General features: G+C 39.8%; 1 protein-coding gene across 1 annotated transcript in view; it reads right to left on the reverse strand.

The window, feature by feature from the left end:
• Positions 1–27310, reverse strand: part of LOC127619104 (protein SOGA1-like) — a 68168-nt gene that overhangs the window by 33776 nt on the left and 7082 nt on the right. The window contains exon 3 of the mRNA XM_052091860.1: positions 6529–6687. Coding sequence (XP_051947820.1) covers positions 6529–6687 — 159 coding nt within the window. The remainder of the gene's footprint in view (positions 1–6528; positions 6688–27310) is intronic.

The following is a 27310-nucleotide window of genomic DNA, read 5'->3' on the forward strand; positions in this document are numbered from 1 at the left end:
ACAAACAAGTAATGTTTCCACATCCTTCTAGTTCTCCTTTGGGTCATTAGAGAAATGTATATGTTTGATACTAGAACATGTGCTCATTTTTGTGTGTTCCTTAATCTAATTCATAACATTGTACTGTAATGGAGAGAGGACAGTCTAAAATACATCCCTATATAACAACATTAATAGAAAAATAACAAAAGTACAATGGTACTACCATGGCACCTCCCGCTTTTTTATGTGGCAAACTCGTAAAATTGCCCCTCTGTGACGCTTTCTGCAATTCTTGTCATGTGGAGGGCGATGCGGTGTTTGATGCTGGGTTCAGCCTCCAGAACCAAATAAAAACTGTCACGAGAAGTCGTCTGTCTGAGGCAAAGACACAAAATCTAATGACAATTCCCTCAGCATTGCATTACGCACAAGCGAGCACACACTTTAAGTCGATGCGGACCAGAAGGAAGAGTTGTCGATTGAGTTCTGTTCAGTTAATATTTTATGTGTTCTGTTCACATTTTAATCACATTTGTTTTTTTGTAATATTGCGTTGTTCATATGTCGTGTTTTAGTGGCCTCTGCTGTCACTGCAGGGAGAAAAACATTCATCTGCTTCGTGTGGTGTCTGTTGTTCATCTGTTCTCTTCATAAATAAATAAATGTATAATCTGCTATATACTCGTCCTGTAAGTTCATGATTAAAAATGAAAATGTGAATGAAAATAAAATCTATTAAATGTCTTATTATCATTAAAATATGAACATCAGTTTGACGGGTAATAATAGATTAGGACAGCATTTTTACGACCCTGTCCGTCAAAATGACGGACGATGAGAAAGTCTAAGTCTTTTGCATAGCAGAATTTCAAACATTACATGTAAACACGCTACTAAGACAGACAGAAAACATGGAAAAGTTCTTGAAAAGGGTAAAGTTAGTCATAAAATGTGTGCCGTGGCAGAAAAAGGTTGGGAAACACTGGGCTAGATTTACCTGTTTTTTCTACGTTGATTTGATTTTTTTGTTTGGATTCGTGCTTGGACACATCATCTTTGACATTGGATTACTTTAACGGAATGTTATACAACATTGAGTATTTTAAAGATGGATGCTACCGGCATGTTTGTTACCGTGGTAAGAGCAATCCAGTTACACAGAAATACTGCTCCACTGGTATTCAAGTATATAATATCGGGAGGGGAAGGGATTAAATGTTGTTGTATTGGTGTTTGGATGCATTTATATATATTTGTATAATACATTTGACTGTTTTGTTTCAAGATTACATGGTGTATATTTTTAATTTGATTCTCACATTCATACAGAAAAGTAATCTGGGGTATAGAGAGTTTCTGAACTGTATTTATGTTTCTGTGTATTCTCCCTAAAAGGGGAGAGTGTTACAACATCACTGTACCATGGTACTGCCACAGTACATTTTTGTAAGCGAATATAAACACTTTTTTTTATACCTGGAAAATGCATTTCATAAGCAGGCAGGGCCATTTTAGTGACCTATCACTGTTCTAGTATTATAAATAATATACATCAAAGTGTGTATGTTTGAACATAAAAGTGAATTATTTAAAGAAGGAAAGAGAGAGATATAGAGTTTCTGGTTTGAACTCTTGTCTTAACTGCACAATTACTATACAGATGTCTCCTATTAAAGCTGCTGTTTCTCACCTGATGGCTATAAAACAGCCCCTCCACAAAGCAACCACCATCAGAACGCCATAAACACACACAGAAACACACCCTCTCATAACCCCACACCAGTAGACATGTGCATCTAATCACCCGTGCGACTCTGCGACAGCTGCATCAATACTGATTGTGTTTTAAATGAAGACTGGAGACAGAGAATAAAAAGGACAGAGAATCGAATGCTTGTAGGAAAGAAAAATTATTTTTGGATATGGCTTTATCTAGGCTATAAAAAAAGCCCTTCATCAGCCAGCTTTAATTTTTACTGTTTATTTTTGTCAGAAAGGGAGGATTTTGATGGTGATATGTGACAAAACAACATGGCGCTGATCAAGCGGAGTTTGTCATTGAGAAAAACGTCAACAAAACTACATCTGGCAAGAAACCAGATTAAGTTTTTACACTGAAACCTGTTTGAATCAAATGCAATCTGAAATGTAATCTGATATGCCATTTTTTTAATTTGAGTGATTTTTGGCGAAACGTCATGCAGCTAAAAACAATGTACACTAACGTGTACTACAGCAAATTTGTTCCTTAGAAATCCTATATTTACTGTATATTATCACATTGAAAATCAATAGGTACATCCAAAAGCTGATCAATTTAGCTTTCAGGGCTTTTATATGGGGTTATGATTAAAATAAGGTGCATTTTGAACTGTTCTGAGACCAGTTCAGACAGACAGCACACTGGAGGTTAAGCCATTCACTAAAAAGATGCAAGGGAGAATCCTATAGCTCTCTATGCAGCATAGAGTAATGAAGTAGATTTACTCGAAAAATCAGAACAAAAGTTCAGTTTCAGGCAACAGATGATGTTTGGATCACTCAAAGTGGTTGCTAGACATGGAACAATAGTAATCAGTACATAGATTTAGGATTTAAAATGTGTAATTTTATTTTAACATAGTTGGCAGTGATTGGATGATGCTGGCCATTACTTTGAATAAGAATTAATTATTCTAATGTCTGTAATGTCTCAACATGAATAAACAACCTTCCTGGAAACAAACAATTTGATTAAAAAAAAACTTTCTATAGCTTGATATTATTTTAAAATTTTCACTTGTTGTGAAATTTTAATATATATATATATATATATATATATATATATATATATATATATATATATATATATATATATATATATATATATATATATATATTTATTTTTGCATGTTCATTAGGTGCTACTAGTTATAAATAAAAAAGGGAAATGGAAAATGCACACATCGGTCATGCTCTGGTCTAAGGAGGTTAAATTCTGTACAATACCATCACTAACAACAAATCATCTTAATATATCTCTTTTTGTCCTATCCTGAGTATGTCAGTGAAAGAGATCATGATTAGTCAGATCATCTAACCAGCATCTGAGGCAAATCGCTGATCTGCAACAAATGTTTTATACTTCAAAATCAATAACTCAGACCCAATCCTCTCTTACTCATCTTCTTTTACATCCCTGCAATGCTCCTTTCATTCTTTCTTTCAGTAATCTGTTTTCTAAAATACTTTATTGGCTCTTTTTTTAACTGTATTTTCAGTTAAGTATGAACCCTCTCACTCTCTTGCTGTATAACATAAGTGCCCGTTATGCCAAGAATTCAGTCCACAACAACACAGAGTGGCATACATCCTGCTCTGGGCATTCAGCCAATGAGAACGCAGAACAGACTTTAGCCCACCCATAGCAGCGCAGCCGAGCAAATCAGAGTGCTGGCATTGACCATACCAGCAGTATAAAAACACCCCATAAAATTATTTTCAAAGAAATTTGTAAACCAACCAATCGTGACCATTGATTTATACAATATGCATTCATCATCACTTTCTATCACAGTAGAACCATTGAACCAATGCAAACAATCCAGCCAACGATCTATGACTCATAAGACAAAGAAACATTTATCAGTAAGAGAAAAGGAAAGAATGCAGGCCAAAAAAAAACAGAATTAACTAAACACAAGGAGCATGCTTTATGTTCCTGCTTGTTAAACTGTCACTATAGAAAAATCTAACACTTAATTCATGTGCTCCCCTTCCACCACCCAGCCAAGCTGACATTTAATCAGAGAAAGTCAACAAATCAGTACCAGCCCTGGGCTTTCGGCTCCTGCCGCTTTGACTATAGTGGTACTCTGTGCCTCAAGTTGAAGAACAGTGTCAACATTAAGAGTTCTGCCCCAAGCCAAATCAATTTAAATATAAACACATTTCCGTTTAAAAATATTCCCAGGAGCTCCTAATGAAGCCATGCAGAATTTTACAGCATTTGAAACTAAATAATAGTCTAATTTTCCCAAAATTACAGGTGACAACCTGAAAAGCTTGGAGAACTTGTAAAATGGCTCTTAAAATGCTGTACATATTTGAATTCTATATTAATAATAAAAAAAAAAGCTTTACAATGCATGATTTTGGCAGTTTTGCTGTCTGAGAGAAAGTTCTGTGATTGTAAAAGATTTATGTTGTCATAGGGCAAAATCGTCAGTCTCTGATAGCTTATGGGGCGTTTCCACTGCACTGCACGGTACAACTCGACTTGACTCTGCTCGCTTTTTGGGGGTTTTCCATTGTGAATAGTACCTGGTACTATTTTTAATACCACCTTGGTCGAGGTTCCAAGCAAGTCGAGCGAGATATTAAATGTGATATCTAAACCCTGCAGATTAATGATTGGTCAGGGAGAATCGTCTACCAGTGTCACTGGATTCTCGACATGGGTCATCAACCCGTTAGTATTAAAGTTAGCTACAGCGATAGCAGTATCATTTGTTCACGTGACTTTCGAATTGTAAAAACCACGCCGTGGTCAATAAACAAGGTGCAGACGTTCCTCTCGTTAGCGACTAATGAAAAAAGTATTTCAGGAAGTGTCTCAGATGTTGGCCGCACAGCTGAGACACAGCTACCACCGGACCTACCAACAGTGTAGGGAAAAGTGACTACAGAACCATCAAGGAAAAGTGGAAGTGGTTCGACCAAATGGACGCTATCTAGACCGGTGAGCAATGGGAGGGAGAGTGGCCTGGACTCCACGATGGAGGATGGTATGTTTTGTTATGTTAACTCTGTACTCTGCTTGAAAGCTTCACTTTATTTAGTTGACCAGCTACTGGAAAGCTTGCTTCTAAAACAACCAGGCCAATTTAACTGTTACACTTGTGTAAAATCACCATTCAACAACTGTATAATGCAGCACAATGAGCTAGAAGTTAACAGCTAGTGGCTGTGTTATTGTATATTGTTTTGTGTAATATCACGGTTTCACAGTATTACACAATTACTATTAGCAGTGAAAACAGAAGGGTTATTTTATTTATTTATTTATTTTTTAAGCAAACACTTTATTATAATTGAAACTTGAAACCTTTTTTTATTAAAGTATGTGTAAAAACATTATCCCTTTTGAAAATAAAATAAATAGAAAAAATAAGAAAGCTAACAGAATTATTATAATAAACCAAATTATAAACATGAAAAAAATAGCATGTAACATGTTATATAACTAAAGCATGTTAGTTTACATGTTAGCATAGCATGTTAAATTAACTACTAAATGAAAAATAACATCAGCTGTGTGAGCTTTTAAAGTAATGTCCTATGATTATTAATAATTACCATACACTGCTGCTGTCTGTACCTTTAACTCAGTGGTTCTCAACTGGTTTTGCTTCAGGACAGATTTTACTTTGGAAATCAAGTGTAGACCCGCCATAGTAAAAACATAACCTGTATTTAATCTATCCTGGGTCGCATTTCCTTTTATGTAGCATAGTTTTGTTCATGGTTTTCCAGTACAAGGACATGCATCAAGTGACATTATTTTGTTGTTGATGTCAAAATCTACTGGAAGTTTTCTCACCCCCTTTTAAAAATTGAATAGAAAAGTCTAGAATTGAAATTGGTCACATCAGTTTTGATGTCTGCACTCTGCAATATCGAGAGAAGCCCAGTTGTTGCACGTGCGCACCAGAGAGAAGAGCAGATCATGATCGCGAGCTTGTAAGCCTTTAGCTGTTTGCGAGATTATCATTAAATCTGCCTCGGCAGTCCTAAATAGGCTATCACTTGGGCGGCCACCGAAATATCGTCAATGGGAGAACCATTACATTGTTCTTTCCCTGCTGTCTGCACTTACACACACACACACACTCACTTATGTCAGACCCCCTCGCCCCGCTTCAATCTGACATCTTCTCCACTGCATGTGTGTGTGTGACGCAAGTTGACGAGCCTGTCAGGCAGACAAGGAGGAAAGGAGATGCGCACACGCATGAGAGATTCTCCATCCGGTTGCATTTTTTTCTCAATACCGTAGATAAGCAAATGTACATGTATGATAACCATACATTTTCATACTGTGGTATACTATGAAACCGGTATACCGCTGCAACCCTAAGTCCCACCCACGTTGAGGTGGCACAAAACAGCAGTGGAAAAGTAAGCTCAGAATAGTAAAGCGAGTACAGTCGGGTTGAGTTGAACAGTAACGCGCAGTGGAAAAGTGCCATAAGTATGACACATTCACCGCCGGCTGATTAATTGCCGTTGAAATGAATCTTAGCCTCCGACATAGTTCTGGCAGTAAAAAAATGTTGCTTGATGTTGTGCAGTGTGACTGCTACTATGACAGTCAGATGAGATAAAATGCACAATCAATGTTGTCAATTGGGATGAATAGGACCAGATTCTTGGCTACGATGTGTATCGTTCAGTCTGACAGAAAGTTGCACATTGTGCCATGGCATTTACCCAAGATCTCACATCATATATCATACCTGCAGAAGAATTGTGAAAGTTTTGACAATGATCTGAATTTTCTCTCACCTCTCTGGTTTTCTCCATCTCTGCCTGCAGGACCTGTTTGGCCACCTCCAGTTCCTGTAGCCTCACCCTCAACTCCTCATTCTCCTGCTCCAGACGAGATCTCTTCTTCTCCACAGCATCAAGTTCGTTGTGAACACGGATGGACACGTCCTTAGCCACCTAAAAACCACAATGACCAGGGAGGGAGATCAGCGAGGTGTTTTTAAGGTTCAGTGTCATCAAATGGAATTGCAATATGTTTGGTCAAGTTGCCCAGCATAGTAAAATTGGCTCCACCAATGGAAACAAAATGGTACAGGACTACATTTTTGTTCAAACAATGGAAGAAAGGGAGTGTTTGGGAAATCTGTATGACAATCATTATTTTTCATCTATTATTACAGTTCTGTGGGACGGCTGTGGCTCAGGTGGTAGCACGGGTTGGCCACTAATCGCAGGGTTGGCGGTTCGATTCCCGGCCTACATGACTCCATACGCTGAAGTGTCCTTGAGCAAGACACTGAACCCAAAGTTGCTCCCAATTGCAGGCTAGCACCTTGCATGGCAACTCTGCTGTCATTGGTGTGTGAATGTGTGTGTGAATGGGTGAATGAGATGCAGTGTAAAGCGTTTTGAATACCGCTAAGTTTAAAAAGGCGCTATGTAAGTGCAGACCATTTACCATAGTGGCGCAGAGGTAACAAGTTGTGTGACCAGTGGTAATAGTGTTTTTAATGGTGCTTTTCAGTTTATAACTGAGGAAGAAGTATCAAAGATGGCTGGCTCACAAATTAATTATTCATGGGTCCCTGAAGGTGGTGGAGAGTTAATTAAAAGCTTTTGATTATAAAACCGCAGTAACTTTTAAAGAGGCAATTATCTGTGTTAAGCAAACAACGATACAGAGTTGCACAAATCTGCTTTAATGGTAATCACAGACATAACCATTTCAGCAACTCTGTAGGCCTACTTCTTTGATCTGGCAAGTCAAAATGAAAACACCTCCATAACAAAACCTTGAAACGAAACACAAAAAATAAAACGAAAAAACAAAACCAAACAAAATGAAACCAAAAACAAAACAACCAATAGGGTCAGTGTACTTTTGTATCCATTCTTTTTTAACCCAAAACTGGACGCGGTGGCGCATACATGGCCCTGAATGCGTCTGTATGCATTTTTGCAGAGTTATGCAGAGTTCGCCAGCAAGGGTCTTGCCTCTTACTGATAGCGCCGCGCTGGCCGAACAGGGTATGGTTCTCGGGGATAATATCTCTCCTCGACGGCTTGCTTTGGGCGATTCCGAACAGAAAGGACCTTCTTTCTCAGACACAGGGGACAATATTTCATCCCTGGCCGAATTGTGGAACCTTTCACGCTTGGCCCCTGAAGGGTACCAACTGAGGTACACAGGGCTTTCTCCTGAGGTTATCGAGACCATTTTAAGTGCTAGGGCTCCCTCCACTTGGAACAAATCTGGTTGAGACTTTACAGGGCAGAAGAGGACCTCTTCGCCTCTATGAATAGTGCAATGTCTCCTCTACTTCTCCCTGAGTCACCCAGCCCCCTGGGGCTGGACACGGTGGCGAATACATGGCCCAGAATGTGCCTGTATGCGTTTCCCTCTACTAAAAGTTCATATGCAGATCCAGTTAACTGCCATATTGCTTCAGTACTGGACTTTCTGCAGGAAGAACTGTCAGCAGGCACATGCCCCGCCACTCTCAGGGTCTATGTGGCCATTTCGGCTTGCCACGCCTTGATGGACAGGGTACCCTTTGAGAGGCATCCCCTGCTAGGATCATGACCTCTTCATAGGACTTAGTAATAGTCCTTGAGGGTCTGGTTGAGACCCCCTTTGAACCTCTAGAGTCAGCGTCTGACAGACTTCTGACTCTCAAGATGGTTTTTCTAATGGCGATTACCTATCTAAAGAGAATTGAGGACCTACAGGCTCTGTCTGTTTTACCAGCCTGTTTAGAGTTTGCCCCCTCATCATGACTACCTGCCTAAGGTGCCTTTCGCGACCCTACATCAGGTCACTCTCTAAGCCTTCTTCTCCCCGCCGTTTGCAACGCCGGAGCAGCAAGTACTTGACAGACTGTGTCCAGTCTGTGCCCTTTAGACTTATGTCCACTGCACTAGCCATTGGCATAAGTCAGGGCAACTATTAGTTTGCCATGGGAGCCGCAGTGGACTATACTCCAAGCAGACTATGTCGCATTGGGTGAGGGATGTTATTGCCCTGGCCTACGAGGCGCGCGGTCAAGCTTCGCCAGTAGGTATCAGGGCTCACTCCACCAGAGGGGTCGCCTCCTCTAAAGCCTTGGCTAGTGGGGTCCCTCTGCAGCAAGTTTGTGATGCGGCAGGCTGGTCCTCTCCGCACACATTCATCAAATTATATAGTTTGGATGTTCATGCTACTCCGGGCTCTTATGTCCTTGAGTCGATATCTTAAGCTCATGTCTGACACCTCTCGCGTTCTTATGATCACACTTCACAACCGTAGGGGTCCGGACAGCCTCAGTGCGGCGGCATGGGTATTCTCGTTCCCAAAGCGATTTTCTCAGCGCAGCATCCTAGTGAAGCTTTTTGTAAAGGGAACGTGTCGGGTTACGTGGTGTAACCCTTGTTCCCTGAAAAAAGCGGAACGAGATGCTGCGCTTCTTCACCGAACTGGGATGTCCCAGGACTGCTCTTCAGAAAAAAATATATCTGACGACACGCTGGTGACACGTCTATTTATAGCCTGGCCACAGGTGCATCCAATGATCTCACCAGCCGAGGCTATAAATTCCGGTCAATGGTCATTGACGTGTTACACACATATTCACAGCTGGTCACAATGTAGGATTGTTCCCAAAATGCTTTTCTCAGCGCAGCATCTCTTTCCGCATTTTTGAGGGAACAAGGGTTACACCACGTAACCCAACACATTTTCTTTATTGGTTTTAACATTGATAAATAAAATAAGCAGATACAAACTAATTTCCTGTTGACCATTTCAAGGACCAAAGGAATAAATGAGATTGGGGGAAATTCTCCATTTTTGTTTTCCTTCAGTGTTTAAAAAATTAATATACACCTGGAATATTTGATATGCACATGTGAGCGGCACTGAAAAGCCCCTTTCATCTGATTGGTCATCTTGCCCCGTCTTCTGTATCCTACTGCCTTCAGCTAGAATTAGAGTTGGGATCACTCTGCCAATTTGTCTCAATTTGCATTAAATACTGTCCCAAACCACCACTAACTGTAAACTATGCATGCCATATGTATGTAAGCAGCAAAATTCTAATACATATGGCATGCATAGTTTACAGTTAGTGGTGGTTCGGGTCAGGACAATATTTAATGAAAATTTAGACAAATTTGTAGAGCAATCCCAACTCTAATTCTGGCTGATAGGATTAAGGCAGCACAGAAGACAGGGCGGGTTGACCAATCAAAAAAGTGGTGTTTCAGTGCCGCTCACATGTGCATATCAAATTTGACAATGAAAAAATACGAAAATAATTTTCCCTTATCATTATTGATGTTTAAATAGAAAATTAAATAGTCAACAGAACATTTGTTTTGATCTGCTTATTCTGTTCTTTAGTTTTAAAACCAATAAAGAAGAAACCGCATTTTTCGTTTTTAATTTTGGGTTTAAAAAGTAAAAAAGAATGGACGCAAAAGTACACTGACCCTAACTGTAAGTAGAAATAAGTCCTGCTTACAAAATTTATTCTACAGTATGGTTCCACGTTTGGTCATTCATTGCTGACAACATTTACATGTTTCTTTAGGGGACATATAAAGGAAGGATGTAGTGTTGTTTTAGGGGAATGAAGAAGAGAGAGGGCAACAGTCACTGAAAGGGGTAAATGGGGATTGTGAAGGGGAACAAGGAACACAGGCCTGTTTGTGAATACTACATGAGAGTGGATTCTCCTCTCTTTCTCTGTGTCTAAACCACAGCCAGGGTGCAGCTGGGTATCCACAATGCATCTCTGTACAAGCACCATGCTCTAATTCATATCAAAACCCTCCTGCTACAATTTTTCCCCCTTCTCTCCCTCAGGCAGCCTCTCTGTCTTATTCCATCACATTTTCCAAGTACTCCTCTCTCTGTAAACATCTCTCTGTGCTCTGACTACTCAGATCCATCCATCCATCAGGACCATTCATTGTACATTCCAACCAAATTTCTGAAATTGAAACGAGGTAGAAAACACGATGCAGAATTGTAATTCCAATTTAAGTACAATTAAAAAGGAAAGGGTTTCAATTCTGAAAGTGTAGTTTTTAATTATACATTAAATTTTTTTAAATGTATTACCCATAAACATGGTCCCACACTGTTACGGCTGGCTCGTAAACCACAACATAAAAAGGCAAACAATGACTTATTCAAAACAAGTTTATTCAAATGAATTGGAAAAAGTTAAATACAGCAACTTTGGACATGTCTAGTGTGGGGAAAAAAATAAATAACCAAAAATAGAACTGAAAAATTTAGAAATGTGTGTGTCTGTGTGTGTGCTGGTCTGGCATAAATAAAAATAAAAAAGAGGGAAAAATGGAATGAATTGAAAGAGAGCCCTAGCAAAGGAGGCAGGTGACTCTTTATACCTTGCCAACTATAGGAGGGTTAATTAATAATATAATCCATCTGTCAACAAACCACAAATACACAGCAGGAGCGGTAGGCATTCAGGGGGTCATAAACCTCCTTTCCCAAAAGTGCTCACAAAAAAAAGCACACAAAAAAAGACCTCATGTAGCCTCACCCAGAGCCATATAGAGAGAGAGTTGCGACAACTCCATTGACTCCAATGGAACGTTTTTTTTTACAGCAATGGCGGCTCGTGGAGCCTCTCAATAGTTCCCGGAAGTAGCAGCAAACACCGTAGAGATGCATCAGAACAAACCATTTGCGACGCACTTTTAAAAGGTGAGACGTTTAAAGAATAATATTATCTTATTCTGTATATTATCAGTACAGCTAAATAAAAATAACTTGTAAATTAAAACCTTATAGTTGAGTATTACTCATTAAATTAGGAGATAAGGGATGTTATCGGATAACTAACAGATTAGGCAAGGATTGGAGCTGGATAAAGTATTGTATTTTAAAATTTAATTTACTCCTGTGATGCCAAGCTGAATTTTCAGCCTAATTACTTTTGAACGGCAGTTTATATACTAGTATGCTTAAGTTGTTTTAAAGCTGAATATATTGTGTATATGAATAAGTATTGTAAGAATTATATATTAGATATATAATATTTATAATACATAAATAATTATATTACTATATATAGAATTGTAAGAATTGTAAACAATAAGCTTCATTTCACTAAATTTTACATTTACGTAACTGCTGCTAATAGTTAATAGTTCATTGACCCATTGTGCGGTGCGAGCTGGAAATCACCTGTCACCAGCCTGTCTCTGTACTATCTGAAAAGTCATAAATATGACATTAGTTACCATGAGATTAGTGAAAATAATGAACATGAGGTAACATAAAAAGGCAACAGAAACCCTAGCCTGAAATAAGTTGAGGCAAATAACGGTAAGCGAACACTAATCCTCAAATATTAGCTGATTTGATCTTTAAAACAACAACATCGCTGTAACAACATACTCATGCTACATACATATGTCGGTGTGTTACATAAATATATAAAATAAATGCATTTATTGACCACTAATTACCAGAAATCGCAGTTCTGTCACTCTACTCTAACAGTTTGAAATGCCCCCCAAAGCACTTCCTGGAACTATCTGAAGTCTACGTGAATCACGTGACGATCAAGCATTTAGAACTTCCGTTGTCGCAACTCTCTCTCTATATGGCTCTGGCCTCACCCATCTGATCCCCACTCTGCCTGGTCTCTTGCATCCTGGGCCATAAGTAAACAGGATAGAGAGGAGAAGAGAAAAGTGGGAGACACATCATAGGCTCTAGATTGAGCATCTGCTATTATGTTATCACTTCCCAAAACATGTCTAATATCAAGGTGGAATGGTTTAAAAGTTATACTCCATCTCATTATCCTCTAGTTATAATTTTTCATTCAGTCTAAAAACACCAAGGGATTATGATCAGTATTGACCATGATCGGATTGGCAGATGGTATGTTCAAACCAATCCTGGCCTCTCTGTAAAAGAACGGCACCAGCTCCGCTGTCACTGGCATCAACAGCTAAACAAAACATTTGCTGTGGCAAGTACAGGTGCATCAGTCAGTAAGGCCTTAGCAGCATAAAATGCCTGTTGGCAAGCCTCGAACCAGTCAAATTGTACTTTGGGACTTGGCGCAACAACTGTGGCAATTTTTGGGCAAAACCCTTAGTAATACCCTACCATTCCTAAAAACCTGTGCAGCTCCCTGCAATTTGAAGGTATTGGGAAAACTTTGGCTTCAACTGGACTGACCTGTATATTTCCCACTACCTTGCCCAGGTACGTGATAGTAGCTTTACCAAATTCACATTTGGCCAGATTTATAGTTATGGATGCATTGGTTAAATGAACAAACAACTCCCTCATCTGGTCTGACCAGGATGAGCTATACAAAAAGCTGTACTTTATTTATAAGGCGCTGGAATATGGCTGAAGCATTTTGAACTCCAAAAGGCATAACTTTATATTGCAGGAAGTCGTCCGGCATCACAAATGCAGACAACTCCCTTGCTTTGGCAGTCAATGGCACCTGCCAATACCCTTTTTAAAATGTCAAATTTGCTTACAAACTTCACAGACCCCACCCTATCCACAAAGTCATCTATGCAGGATTAAAGGGTAGCAGTCTGGTTCAGTGACAGAGACCCATCTGGCTTGGTTACAAGGAGACAGGGTGAATTCCAAGGACTAAAGCTAGGTTTAGATTGTTATCCAGATGGTAGGTAACCTCTTTTTGCAACAATTCCCATTTTGTATGATTCATTCTGTATGCATGTTGTTAAAATGTTTCAGCAGTCCCCACATCAATGTTGCGTTCAACTACGGATGTACAAATAGGCACATCTGGAAACAAGGTGGGGAAAGACTCTAGCAACTAAAGAATGTCACCATTCTCTATCTCAGCTAAATGTGGTAAACAGGGAACCAGTTGACTATGCATCTCAGAATGTTTCAGCTGCCCTTAAATAACTCAATAAATATCATTAGAAAATATATTAGACCCATGTAGGCTCTTCTACAGGGAGATCCCCTCCTCAGTTGGATGTAAAGAGTCAACAGGTTATGCTGGTAAAACAGAGGTTACCAGTCCAACAGAAGATACAGGCTTCAAAATATTTATATGGGAGACCTGTACTCCCTATCGGGGATCAGGTGTTGGCTCTGTTGCCCCTTATTACTAGTCCTTTTCAAGCTCGATCTGCAGGTCCATACAGGGTTGCCTTCCCGGTCATAATTACCTTAAAACACACCTGAGCACCAAAAGGACCAGGTTCAGGATCAGACCCAAGCTCCACACAAAAGGACAGTAGAAGTGACTTCAAGGTCTGATGAAATCTCTTGAGGGCACCTTGACTTTGAGGGTGGTATGCACTAGAAATATTATGCCTAACTTTCAGTTGTCAAGAGCCTTTGCAAACTGTTGGCTCATAAAATTTGAGCCCTCATCAGTCTGAATAAATCTTGGTATACCAAAAGCAGACATAAAACTGGGTAAAGCTTTTGATCGCGGCAGGGGACCTACACAGTCTACCAACAGTACTCAAATGTGTTGGATAGGGATGTCCCGATCAGCTTTTTTGGCCCCCGATCCGATATTAAAATATTAAATATCTGCCGATACTGAGTCCCGGTTCGATTCTTGTATTTGCCTAGATAATAGAGCTACAGACTGTTTTTTTTTTGTTTGTTTACAAAAATAACTAAGTAAACAAAGTAACTAAAAGATGTCATCAGCTTAATGCATTTAACTTAGTGCAGCTAGCATTTTTATAAAACTCACATATAAAATCAACTTCTACTTATCATAAATCCACTCCAGTTCATCCATCAAATCCATGGATGAATAGAAATCTTACATACACTTACAAATGGTGTAAACAGCTTGACTTGAATAGTCACAACAAAAAATGTATTCCATAAAAACTAATTCAAAATTTCAGGCCCAAGTTCAACAATAATGAAACAGTTATTAATAGTTCTGTTGTCAATATCAAAATGCCATTGTGACATACTGACAAACAGTACAAACCATGAAAGCATCACACACCGCAGAGACACATTCAAAAATAAGAAAAATATATTCATAACAAGCCCTAAAACTGCTCCAGTGAGAAATCGTTCATATCTATGGTCTGTTTACTGTCTTTGAGTTTTGATGTAACACAAATCACTAATTATTAAGCAAATGCATGAATACGCGGTGTCGTTATTGAAGGTTATTGAACAGTTATATTTAATATTAGTGGTATTGTGACCAACATTAATCTGATTTAAATTGGGATGAGTGACTGATGATGAGTTATTGAGAGCACTTGAAGAGTGCACATCATTGATTGACACAGAGAGCGCTCATGTTAAAGAGAGTAAAGCTAAAAGCGCTCATGATTGCTCAAACAGTCTCTATCACTCAACACAACGTCTGATTGTTACAACTCATGCCATGTATCATGTTTTTGCATGATTGTTTATATGTTGTTTAATTTGTTTTTAAATCTGTTAGCATCCTCTTCCTGTTCACTGTACAACGAGTCCGAATAACAACAGTAACGACTCTAGAAATTGGGCAAAGTAATATTCATACACATTTACCTCTAGAGGAGCAGTGTAAGTGTGATTGCCTGCATGCTGCAAAAAAGATCGGCCCTAAATCTATTCACGATCGGCCGATCACGGATTTAAGACGAATATCGGACGATTTGATCAGCGGCCAATCGATCGGGACATCTCTAGAATTTCCCTAGCATGAGTGATCACGGGGCCGAGGTTACATGTGTAACAAAGACGATTTCCTGTCCCTCTTTTCTATGGCGTTTGAGTGCACTGCAATTACAGCAGTAACAATTCAACTGTTAAGACTTTGTATTAGTGTGTAAGTACATAGGTAAGTAATGAGTTCTACAAAGTAAAAACATGTTGTTACTGTAATAGGCTGTTTTTCAAATCAAATCAAATCAAATCACTTTGTCACACTACCATGTACACAAGTGCAACAGTAGGTGAAATTCTTGTGTGCAGTTCCAAGCAACATAGCAGTCATGACAGTGACAAGACATATACCAATTACAATAAACAACATACTTACACAACACAATTTACATATCAAATGTACACATACTTACACAACACGATAATTATATACAATACACACAATATAGAATACACAATATACAATACAATAAGTAAGGAGTATATGAAATATATATATATATATATATGAAGTACTGCGATGGACTGGCGACCTGTCCAGGGTGTCCCCCGCCTTTCGCCCAATGTTAGCTGGGATAGGCTCCAGCCCCCCGCGACCCTGTACACAGGATAAGCGGTTGACGATGGATGGATGGATGGATATATATGAAGTAGTATATTGAGGAGAATATGTTGACAGTCCAGTGTGAGATTATAGCTGAATAAAGTGCAGTGCTAATTATTGATCCTGATAGATCAAGTGTTCAACAGTCTGATTGCTTGGGGGAAAAAGCTATCATGTAGTCGGCTGGTGCGGGTCCTGATGCTGCGATACCGCCTGCCTGATGGTAGCAGTGAGAACAGACCATGACTCGGGTGGCTGGAGTCTCTGATGATCCTCCGAGCTTTTTTCACACACCGCCTGGTATATATGTCCTGGAGGGAGGGAAGCTCACTTCCGATGATGTTCCTGGCAGTTCGCACCACCCTTTGCAAGGCTTTGCAGTTGTGCGTGGTGCTATTGCCGTACCAGGCGGTGATGCAGCCAGTCAGGATGCTCTCTACAGTGCTGGTGTAGAACCGTGTGAGGATGTGTTGGTTCATTCCAAACTTCCTCAGCCATCTCAGGAAGAAGAGGCGCTGGTGAACCTTCTTCACAACGGCCTCAGTGTGGACGGACCATGTGAGTTCCTCAGTAATGTGGACACCGAGGAACTTGAAGCTGCTGACTCTCTCCACCGGTGCTCCATTGATGGTGATGGGGCTGTGTTCTCCGTCTTTCTTCCTGAAGTCCACAACAAGCTCCTTGGTTTTACTGACGTTGAGGGAGAGGTTGTGCTCTTGACACCAGCGTGTCAGAGTGTACACCTCCTCTCTGTAGGCTGTTTCATCATTGTCAGTGATCAGACCTACCACCGTCGTATCGTCAGCAAACTTAATGATGGCATTGGAGCTATGTGTTGCCACACAGTCATGTGTGTACAGGGAATACAGGAGTTGGCTGAGAACACAGCCCTGCGGGGCTCCAGTGTTGAGGGTCAGTGATGAGGAGGTGTTGCTGCCCATTCTAACCACCTGACGTCTGCCTGACAGGAAATCCAGGATCCAGCTGCACAGCGAGCTGTTTAAGCCCAGAGCCCGGAGTTTCTCATCAAGCTTGGAGGGCGCTATGGTGTTGAATGCTGAGCTGTAGTCTACAAACAGCATTCTCACATATGTGTTCCTTTTTTCCAGATGGGAGAGAGCAGTGTGTATTGTAGATGCAATGGCATCATCGGTGGAGTGGTTGTTGCGGTAGGCAAACTGCAATGGGTCCAAAGAGGGGGGCAGAACAGAGCAGATGTGATCTCTGATTAACCTCTCGAAGCATTTGCTGATTATGGGGGTAAGAGCAACAGGACGCCAGTCATTTAAGCAAGTGATTATAGCTTGCTTCGGAACAGGCACAATGGTTGATGTTTTGAAGCATGTGGGGACCACAGACAGGGAGAGGGACAGATTGAAAATGTCCGTAAATACACCAGCCAGTTGGTTTGCGCACGCTCTGATGATGGGGCCCGGAATGCCGTCTGGACCCGCGGCTTTACGGATGTTCACCCGTCGGAATGATCGGGTTACATCCACAACAGAGACGGAGAGTGAACCGACCTCTGTAGCGTCAGCCGCGAGTGCTCTCTCCGCGAGGGCGGTGGTGTTGTCCTCGAAACGAGCATAAAATGTATTAAGTTCGTCCGGGAGAGATGCAGCGGTGTTCATGGCGGAGACTTTATTCCGTTTGTAGTCCGTGATTGTGTTAATTCCCTGCCACATACTTCTGGAGTCAGTGGTGTTGAACTGACCTTCAAGTTTGTGCCTGTACTGGCGTTTGGCTGCACTGTTAGTGTTACGGAGGGCATAACTGGCTTGTTTACGCTCCTCCGTGTTAGAAGAATTAAAAGCGGAGGTCCGCGCAGTGAGTGCCGCGCGAACATCGCCGTTAACCCATGGTTTCTGGTTGGGGTATATCCGTATAGTTTTGGTCAGAACAACGTCCTCTACAACACGTTATGCTGTCAGCGTAAACCTTGATGTCGTCATCAGAGGCGGACCGGAACATCTCCCAGTCCGCGTGATCAAAACAGTCTTGTAGCGCAGAGTCTGATTGGTCCGACCAGCACTGGATTGTTCTGAGGGTGGGTGCTTCCCGTTTCAGCTTCTGCTTGTAAGCAGGTAGAAGTAGAACGGAAGAATGGTCCGATTTGCCAAATGGGGGGCGGGGGAGGGATTTGTAGCCTTCCCAGAAAGGAGAGTAACAATGATCTAAAACCCGGTCCCCTCGTGTGTTGAACTTTATGTGTTGGTGGTATTTTGGAGCGATTGTTTTGAAGTTGGCTTTGTTAAAGTCCCCGGCAACAATGAATGCAGCCTCAGGGTGCGTGGTTTCCAACTCACTTATACACCCATACAGTTCCCTGAGTGCCCGGTCTGTGTCGGCTTGTGGGGGGATGTACACAGCTGTGATGATGACCGCTGTGAATTCCCTAGGCAGCCAGAATGGTCGACACAGAAGCACGAGATATTCCAGATCAGGAGAGCAGAAAAACTTGATTAAATATACGTTCCTCTGATCACACCATGATTTGTTGATCATAAAACATACACCACCACCTCTGCTTTTACCTGAGAGGTCTTTCGCTCTGTCCACTCGGTGCACGGAGAAGCCCGTGATTTCGATGGCTGAGTCTGGAATCTCCGCAGCCAGCCAGGTTTCTGTAAGGCATATAACGCAGCAATCTCTCGTCTCTCGTTGGAAAGAGATCCGTGTTCACAGCTTGTAGAGCTTGTTGTCCAGAGACTGAACATTTGCCAGTAGTATACTGGGTAGCGGGGGTCGATTTGCACGACGTCTTACTCTGATGAGAACGCCGGCTCGTTTTCCTCTTTTCCTTCTGTGTTTCCGCAGCCGAGCAGCCCAGACAAAGGGCTCCGCCAGCGTGTTTGTAAACAGCAGGTCGGCATTAAGGAATTTGAAGTCCGGTTTTCGATGTGTAATTGTAGAACCAATGTCCAAAAGCGTTTGTCTGTCGTAAACAATAAGGCAGACAACATCCAAGACAAAAAAACAAAGAACTGTAAACAAAACAAACAATAAACCGCAGTGTTGTAACGGAGCTCGCAACGCAGCAGCCATACTCGGCGCCATCTTGAGACTACGCCTCTACAGCTCCTAACACATTGTGAGTATTGTAAGTGCAACTACTTAAATTAATATAAGGGCCAAATAAGCGTAGCTCTGTTAAAGTACAAAATGTTATGAACCAAGTCCAAATGGGACTTCAGGGGATATTTAAAAAAACAAAGATGGGAATCTTTTTTTATTATTATTATTATTATTATTATTATTATTATTATTATTATTATTATAGGTAGGATGTGTTTGCGAAAGCATTGATTCCAATGTGGTGTGACATCATCAGGTCATATGACCAGGAAGTTATGTCGATTTTAACATTTCAAAAATTCATAAAAAATACACAAAATCATATTTCTGAAATCCAAGTCAGTGTTTTAAGTGTTTGTGAATATATTAGAGGTGGTATTAGCGTGTCTGTGTGTGTGTGTCTGGCAAAAGAAAAATAAAATAAAATGAATTAATCAAAAGTGAGACCAAGCAAAGGAGGCAGGTGATCTTTATGCCTTGCAAACTATAGTATAATCCACCTGTCACCAAACCAACCACTGCACTAAACAGCAGGACCGGTAGGTATTCAGGGGGTCAAAACACATACACATAACATATGGGGAAACAACAAAATTCCAGAAATATTAGATGATATGGTAACACTTTATTTTACAGTTTCCTTGTTACACATATTAAGTGTATATTCTATAGTAATAACAGTAAATTATGTATAATTACAAGCAACAAATTCTAAACTAAACCCTAACCAATAACTTATAGTAAGTACATGTTGTTATTTACCATTACCCAGTGCTTACTTGTGTAATTACAAATTGTAACAAGGACACTGTAAAATAATGTGTAAACAATATTCACAATAACTTTTTGAAATGCCACCAACAGACATTTATATTTAATTTATATGTCATTATATATAATAATTTAACCTATTAATCTATCTATAAATTATCAATAGGTAGAGTGCAATCCCAGTATAAATCAATGCCATCATTCATGATCAAGAAAATGCCTAGTCCATGAGTGTTTTATGGTAATCGGGTAATCTGTATTGTCATACAAAAGCTTTATTAGAGCTCCAAAAGTGTCTGTTACTGCAAGATCATTTGCATCCACTCCTCCCCCATTCTGTCTGGATGCCATCCACCTGCTTTTGCCTGACAATGTCACAGCCTGTTGTGGTATTGTTTGTTTGCGAAACTATTTGTATGAGGCATTACTTTATTTAGGTGCTTTGTTGTCCACCCACTCACCACAGCCTGATGTGAAACAAGCTGCCATATCGGCACCATTTTATCCAAACACTGAAATCAAAGGGGTGCAATTATAAATCAAAGAATGTTTGCATGTGACCATGACTGCTTGTCAGCAGTACTTGGGTCAAATATTTAAATGGCTCTTTGGAATTTGTTTGTATTTGGACTTGATTTTGTGTGTGTGTGTGTGTGTGTGTGTGTGTGTATTCTGAACCTGCTTTTCATGATTGCTCCCCCCATCCCTGGGCAAACGGCCGTTTTAAGTGACTTCCCAACAGATTGTATCTGGTTGCATCAGCAGGACGGGCGCCCAGACATAATATCGCTGTAAACTCAACTTTACCCTGACTGGAAAAAAAACTAGCTGCCCTTCAGTTAACCTCTACTACACACATGCAGCTCAGATCAGCCACATGAAGACATTTGTGTTGAAAGAAACCCATTAAAACATGTTTTAATCTGTCAGCCCATCTCTGCTTCCGCCCATATGTCACTCTCATGTTAATTTTCCAAGTCCTGTCTTTGTGACTCACAAGTGAGAATATTAAAGTCAACATTAAAACGGCATTTGCAACCCATTTTACTTCTGTAATCTAATGTATTTCAGGCTGAAACAGAACACTCAATGAGAAAACAATTTAGGGCCAGACTTAGATTTCCTCCATGGGGAATTGATTGGATCGTCGAAAGTGTCTGATCCACATCAGAACCTTAATCAGAGTTTACTAAAACAATGCATATAAAAACTTTGCTTTTTAACTTCCATTAATTCTAGCAAAGGTAACGCAACAGTATAAGTTGTTATTGCATTGTGTTGTTCACACAAGCACTTGCATTGTTTACAATGTCTCTGTTGTTTTTTAAGCATTAAAAACAAAGCAAATTTTTGTGTGAACACGCACGCCACTGAGAATAAGCTTTTCGAGTGAAGACTACACACAATTCTTGGTGGCTTTAATCAAAAATTCTCAAGTAAAGTTTACTTTGTAATACTCAAGTACATTTTACTTAAACAATGTTGCACTGAACCAAGCCATGCTTTTAAAAGTGTACTAACATTTCAGTGCTTTGTTAACATACTTAATCATATGACACATGGAAGTCTTACACATTGAAGCTTAATCCATGCCATGTAGTCTATTATACAACATCACATTGCTTTAATGATGATGACGAAATTGACACTTTTTATTTTCTCCTGCAAATCAGCTTTTGATTCACTGCAAATATTTGCCAGAAGTTTGCAGCTCTTCGTCAGTAGTGGTGAACCTCCAGTAAACCTTTGGCAACAATGGACAATTTGCTGCAAATTGCCACAAAGCTCATTTTCGTGTGAAAATATAAGTGGCGAATTTGCGGCAAAATAGTGACGAATAATTAGCAAAGTTAAGTAAAATTTACTAATTTCATTTTCCTGTGATATTGACTAAAATCAGCAAATACTGTAAATATTAGGTTTTCTAATTTAGGATTGGTATAGGATTACGCTTTTTACAGATAAATATCATAAATCATATTTAATTATAAGGTAATTCTAATTCTTTTAAATGCTTGAACTGAGTACAAATGTAGAATTTACTTAATATTTTCAAATTCATGCTTAAACTAACTTATTCACTGTAGAAAGTACTTGATCTTTTCTGCTTTATTTACTTCACCACAAAATCATTTTATTTCATCGCAGGTTGTTTTCCATCAAAATCTATTGTATGACATCAGAAGACTTGGAATATGATACTTTTTTTATACTTTGCGGTAATTTAAGCTTTAAATTGGGGTACTATCAACTCCTCTTATTGCAGGTTTGGAATGATAGAATTTTCAATTTTGGGTGAACTATTCCTTTAAGAATTGGCACTAAGTAGATCTGTTTTTTGAGGGGTCATGTGTTGCCTTTTATCTCAGCGCTTCAGATATATGGGCTTCGTCTTGCTTCATTGCTGGCTGTTTGAGTTGACTTTGACATGTGAATGTACCACATAGGTGATTATGCATGTGCACTTCTCGCATGGACAATTATGAAGGGAGAGGGAATGGAGTGAGGCTTAGGAGTCAAATTTCCTGGAATCCCCAGAGCAGTTAGAGGGAGAGGGAAGGGAGCCAGCTACACAAGGAAGAGTGCATTACTTTGTCTCTCATTCTCTCTTCTTATCTCCAGAATGCTGCTGCTAGGCTGATATCTGAACAAGCAAAGGATAAACTGACCAAACAGTATTTTCCTCCCTTATAAACATCTGTCATCTTCCCTTCCTCTTTTTTAATCTCATTCTGCCCAGGAGAGAATTTTAAGTATCAGCTTTATCTCAGACGTTTCTCTTAAAATTACTGATGAGAAATAAAAAATAGATACAGATAATGAGGAAAATTGCTGAAATACAGTTAGAGTATAGAGCTATAAAATGAATGTAGCATAGGTAAAATAGATTGGACTTAGAAGAATTTGAATTTCCAGTTTGTATTGAATTGTATATTGGCAAAGAAGAGCAATGTTTGTGACATTGTTGAGATCTCTTCTGAAACTCTAGAAGAGAAACATGTGAGATTACTGGGGTTTCAGGAGAAAAATCAGAGAACAGAGGACTTCAGCAAAAGGCTCCATTTGCTCTCCTTTTCATCTTATTGCTGTCTAGAAGAAAAAACTGAGATCAGGGTGTGAAATAAACACCACACAGCACATACTTTTTACTCAGTGGCGGGTAGTTTTGACATCATTACAGGCAAACTGTAAGATGTATTCAATTGACATTTAAAATGGAGCTGTTTAGACAATATGCCCTTAAGGTAATACTAATAAGTAATAATGTGACTAACAGTGTGAATGAAAAGTTAATTAAGACAATAACTGAACGTGAACCAAAAAGAGGTCAAAGTTGATTTTCAAATACAGGGGCAGTGCTAATGCAATGAGAACTGGCTATATATTTGAAATTGATAAATAAAAATGGCTGGTATAAAAATTAAATAAAGTGGCTGGTAAAATTGAGCTTTTACTAGCAACTGTGGCTGGTGGGCAAAAACATTAATTTCACTACCTTTTTGAGATATTAAAGAGATCGTATTTGTGTTTTTTCTTTCCTCTGGCTGTACTCTGTTCCTAAGCTGTTGCACATGGATGCAAACATCAGATGGGTAACAGAAGAAGAGAGGATCTTATGGTGTCTCTCCAGCCCAATTGAATCAGCCACAGCAGCTGATGAGAGGTGTGGAGCTCTCAATCTTTCCTTTACAGGAAATATTGCTCCCATTGGTTGAGAAATGAGGCCAGTGATTTAGAGAGCAGGAAATAGTGCAGAGATCTAACAAACATTCAGATCTTCCATCAAACCTTTAACCCCCCATCCCCTCCTGACCATGACATAATCCCCTCCCCCTTGTCCCGAGAGATCGGAGAAAGATGGGAGGAAGTTGGACATGGGAAACTCCTTTATGAGAGAAGGGGGGCTTGGTAAAACAATTTTTGTCTTGCACTGCCACTTGGTAAGAATACTGACCACTGAATGGTGTTCATTCATTAGGAACGCACCAAACAACAACCGATAAGCCGGTCATTAGCATCTAAATCTGGCTTAAAGAGTTTAAGTATCTCAAAAATAAAGGGTTAAATAAAACATTATGAATCAAATTCTACCTGCATCCTAACTATCGATAGACAAATATATGGGCCAGGAAAATTAATTGGTTGATCCTTGACCATTTTAAGATTAAAGCGGTCATAACATGAGAAATTAAATTTTCCTTGTTCATTTAAGTGACATTTATACTTAAAAAAAAGTTTTCTTCAGCACTCAATTTGTTTTATATCTGTATATAAAGTGTCCAGTGATACATTGGCAATGTACACTTAAGTTTCTCTTGCCAATAAAGTTTGATATGAATTGATTCTGCCCATTTGATTCTATTATTAAAAAGTCCACTGGAAAATGGTAGAAGAATTTGCACAATTTTTAATAACAGCATGTCCACTGATTTTATGGGACGTGCACTGCCTGGCCAAAAAGAAAGTCACTGTTTGGATTTAAATAAGCAGATACTTAGCAGATGCCTATGATTGGATCATTATTGCAGCGATTACTATGTTTCAGCTGGCAACTACTGCTATCTGATGCAGTGTGTAGCTCCTCATTTCTTAAACAACGTTGTCGGAAATCGTATCCCATAGTCGTTGAAAAGATGTTACTGTGTTTCAGAAGAGGCAAATTATTGGCCTGATTCAAGCAAAGAAAACAACAAAGGAGATTGCTGAATTCACTGGAATTGGGTTAATAACTGTCCAACACCTGTAAGGATAGTGGTGAACAGTCAGCTTTGCAGAATAAATGTAGTGAGAAAAAAATCTTGAATAATCGTGATCGGAGATCACTAAAACTCTTGGTGAAGTCACGCTTGAAGTCACATCTAGGGCTGGGATAAACGATTATTTTTTAAACGATTAATCTAGCGATTTATTTTTTCGATGCATCGATTAATCTAACGATTCATTTTTTCAGTCCGATTCGATTTCGATTCGATTAATCGACTTGTGACAACACCGGTAATACCGGTTTCATCGGGGGTGGGGGTGTATAAAATTTTAAAAAAAACATTTGCCGGGAGTTTGATTGACTGGCGATCTGATCAATCAATCATAATACGCCATTTTTGACCAACAAAGTAGTCAGGAGAGAGAAGATTAACGTCGGTGGATTTGAATAATGGATTGTAGGCTACCGTACTGACGTCTTTCTGCGGATAAAACAACAGTCCTTCTGATGTAGGCTACATTCATGTTTAGCCTATTTGATGCTATAAATTAACCAAGGAAAAGATAATCGGTTCACGAGCAGCTTTAACTGAGGCAATCTGTCACGACACATTAAAGAGCCACAAAATAGTAGGCCTATTTATGGTTTAATTTTCTTTGAATGACCAAATTTGAAAGTTGAGACTTTATCAAATGTTACCTGCTTGGTCCTGTTTGTCAGCGCGTTGTCAGTGTCCTCTATGTATTTTTCACGACATTCATTCATAGCTGTAAGCGCATTATTATCTGCGGCTGTTCCCGGGTGGCGCTAGAATGGAAGGCCATCTCCATTTTGCAAAGACGACATATCACGGAATTGTTTCCTTTTAAATTAAATAATTCCCATACTTTAGAGGAACGAGTGCATGCCGCCTTGCACTTCTATAGTCTGAGGAGCCACTCGTGTTGGCGCCGGCGCCGCCATCTTTGTTTTGGGTCTGACAATTCGACGCGCATATTTTGCGTCGACGTATTTTTTGCGTCGACGTCATCCCAGCCCTAGTGCTGGTGCATTGCCGTGGTGCTAGAATGGAAAGCCATCTCGATTTTGCAAAGACAACATATCACATAATTTTTTCCTTTTAAATTAAAGAATTCCCACACTTTAGATGAACGAGTGTGTGCCGCCTTGCACTTCTGGTAGTCTGAGGAGCCACTTGTTTTGCTTCTACTCTCCGGCGCCGCCATCTTTGTTTTAGTCTGACAAATCGACGCGCATATTTTGCGCCGACGTATTTTTTGCGTCGACGTCATCGATTACATCGACGCGTCGTCCCAGCCCTAGTCACATCGTAAGAAATCGACATAAAACTCACAGCTATGTTTAATAGTGAAAGTAAGAGCATTTCCACAAGCACAATGCAACGAGAACTTACAGGATTGGGACTAAACAGCTGTGTGGCCACAAGAAAGCCAATTGTAAGCGAGAATAATCGGAAATAACAACTTCAATTTGATAGGGAGCATAAAGATTGGAATGTGGAGCAATGGAAAAAGGTCATGTGGTCTGATGAGTCCAGATGTACCCTATTCCAAAGCAATGGACGCTTCAGGGTAAGAAGGGAAGCGCATGAAGCAAAGCACCCTTCATGCATAATGCCCACTGTACAAGCCTCTGGAGGCAGTGTTATGATCTGGGGTTGCTTCAATTGGTCAATGTTATGTGACAATAAAATAAAGTCAGCTGACTACCTGAATGTACTGAATGACCAGGTTATCCCATCAATGTATTTTTTCCCCATGATAACACAGAACAGAACAACAAAGCCAAGATTCATAGGGCTCACATTTTGAAAGAGTGGTTCAGGGAGAATGAGGAATAATTTTCACACATGAATTGCCACCACAGAATCCTGACCTTAACCCCATTGAAAGTCTTTGCAATGTGCTGGAGAAGACTTTACGGAGTGGTTCCACTCTCCCGTCATCAATACATGTTTTTTTTGGTCAGGCAATGTATATAATTGTATCAAAGATTTATACCAGTAAAAATGTTAATGCAATTAATAGGGGTGTGATGATTCATCGATCTGGATCGATGCATCGATCCAATAACCAACGATCAAATGTTATCGATACAATGCATAAATATCGATATATAATTTTTTTTAAGATGTACCTTTATTTTAACACTGTCATGTCAGCCACGTCCGTAGCATTTCCGTCAGATGATGAAGCACAAATTGTGCTCTGCTATCCGTGCGTCGTGCACACCCGTCAACTGGGCTTCCCACGAAACATGAGCTCCAGTGACAGGAAAATTCCAGCACATCAACCGGGCAATTCTTAAAATGCAAGCTCTCATGTCAAACGCAGAGCGGCTCACATGCGTGATTAATTCCGGCTTCCATCGATATTGTTGCGCATGCGACCCATTTTAATTTTATATGAGAATTTGCTATTTTAAAGTACCATGGAGCAGTTCAACCATCATGTGAAACATCTCGACAACACCAACATTCTGAACAGCACTAATGAGTGAAAGAGAAATTACCTGCTGCCCTGCATCAGTTATAAGACTTGACACATCAACACCCTTACTAACATTTAAGTTAACTGAAACAGAATTTTTCATTACAACTGTGGAAGTTGTAGCCAAGAAAACCATGGATAGCACAGATAGTTGGAAACAAGTCATGGGTATGTACGTACTTTGAATTGGTTTAAACTGAAAAATAAGCTGTAATCAAACTATTGATGATCACTTGTGTGTGAGACGTTATTTT

The sequence above is a fragment of the Xyrauchen texanus genome, chromosome 25 (assembly GCF_025860055.1).
Source record: "Xyrauchen texanus isolate HMW12.3.18 chromosome 25, RBS_HiC_50CHRs, whole genome shotgun sequence".
In the NCBI taxonomy this organism is placed as follows: Eukaryota; Metazoa; Chordata; class Actinopteri; order Cypriniformes; family Catostomidae; genus Xyrauchen; species Xyrauchen texanus.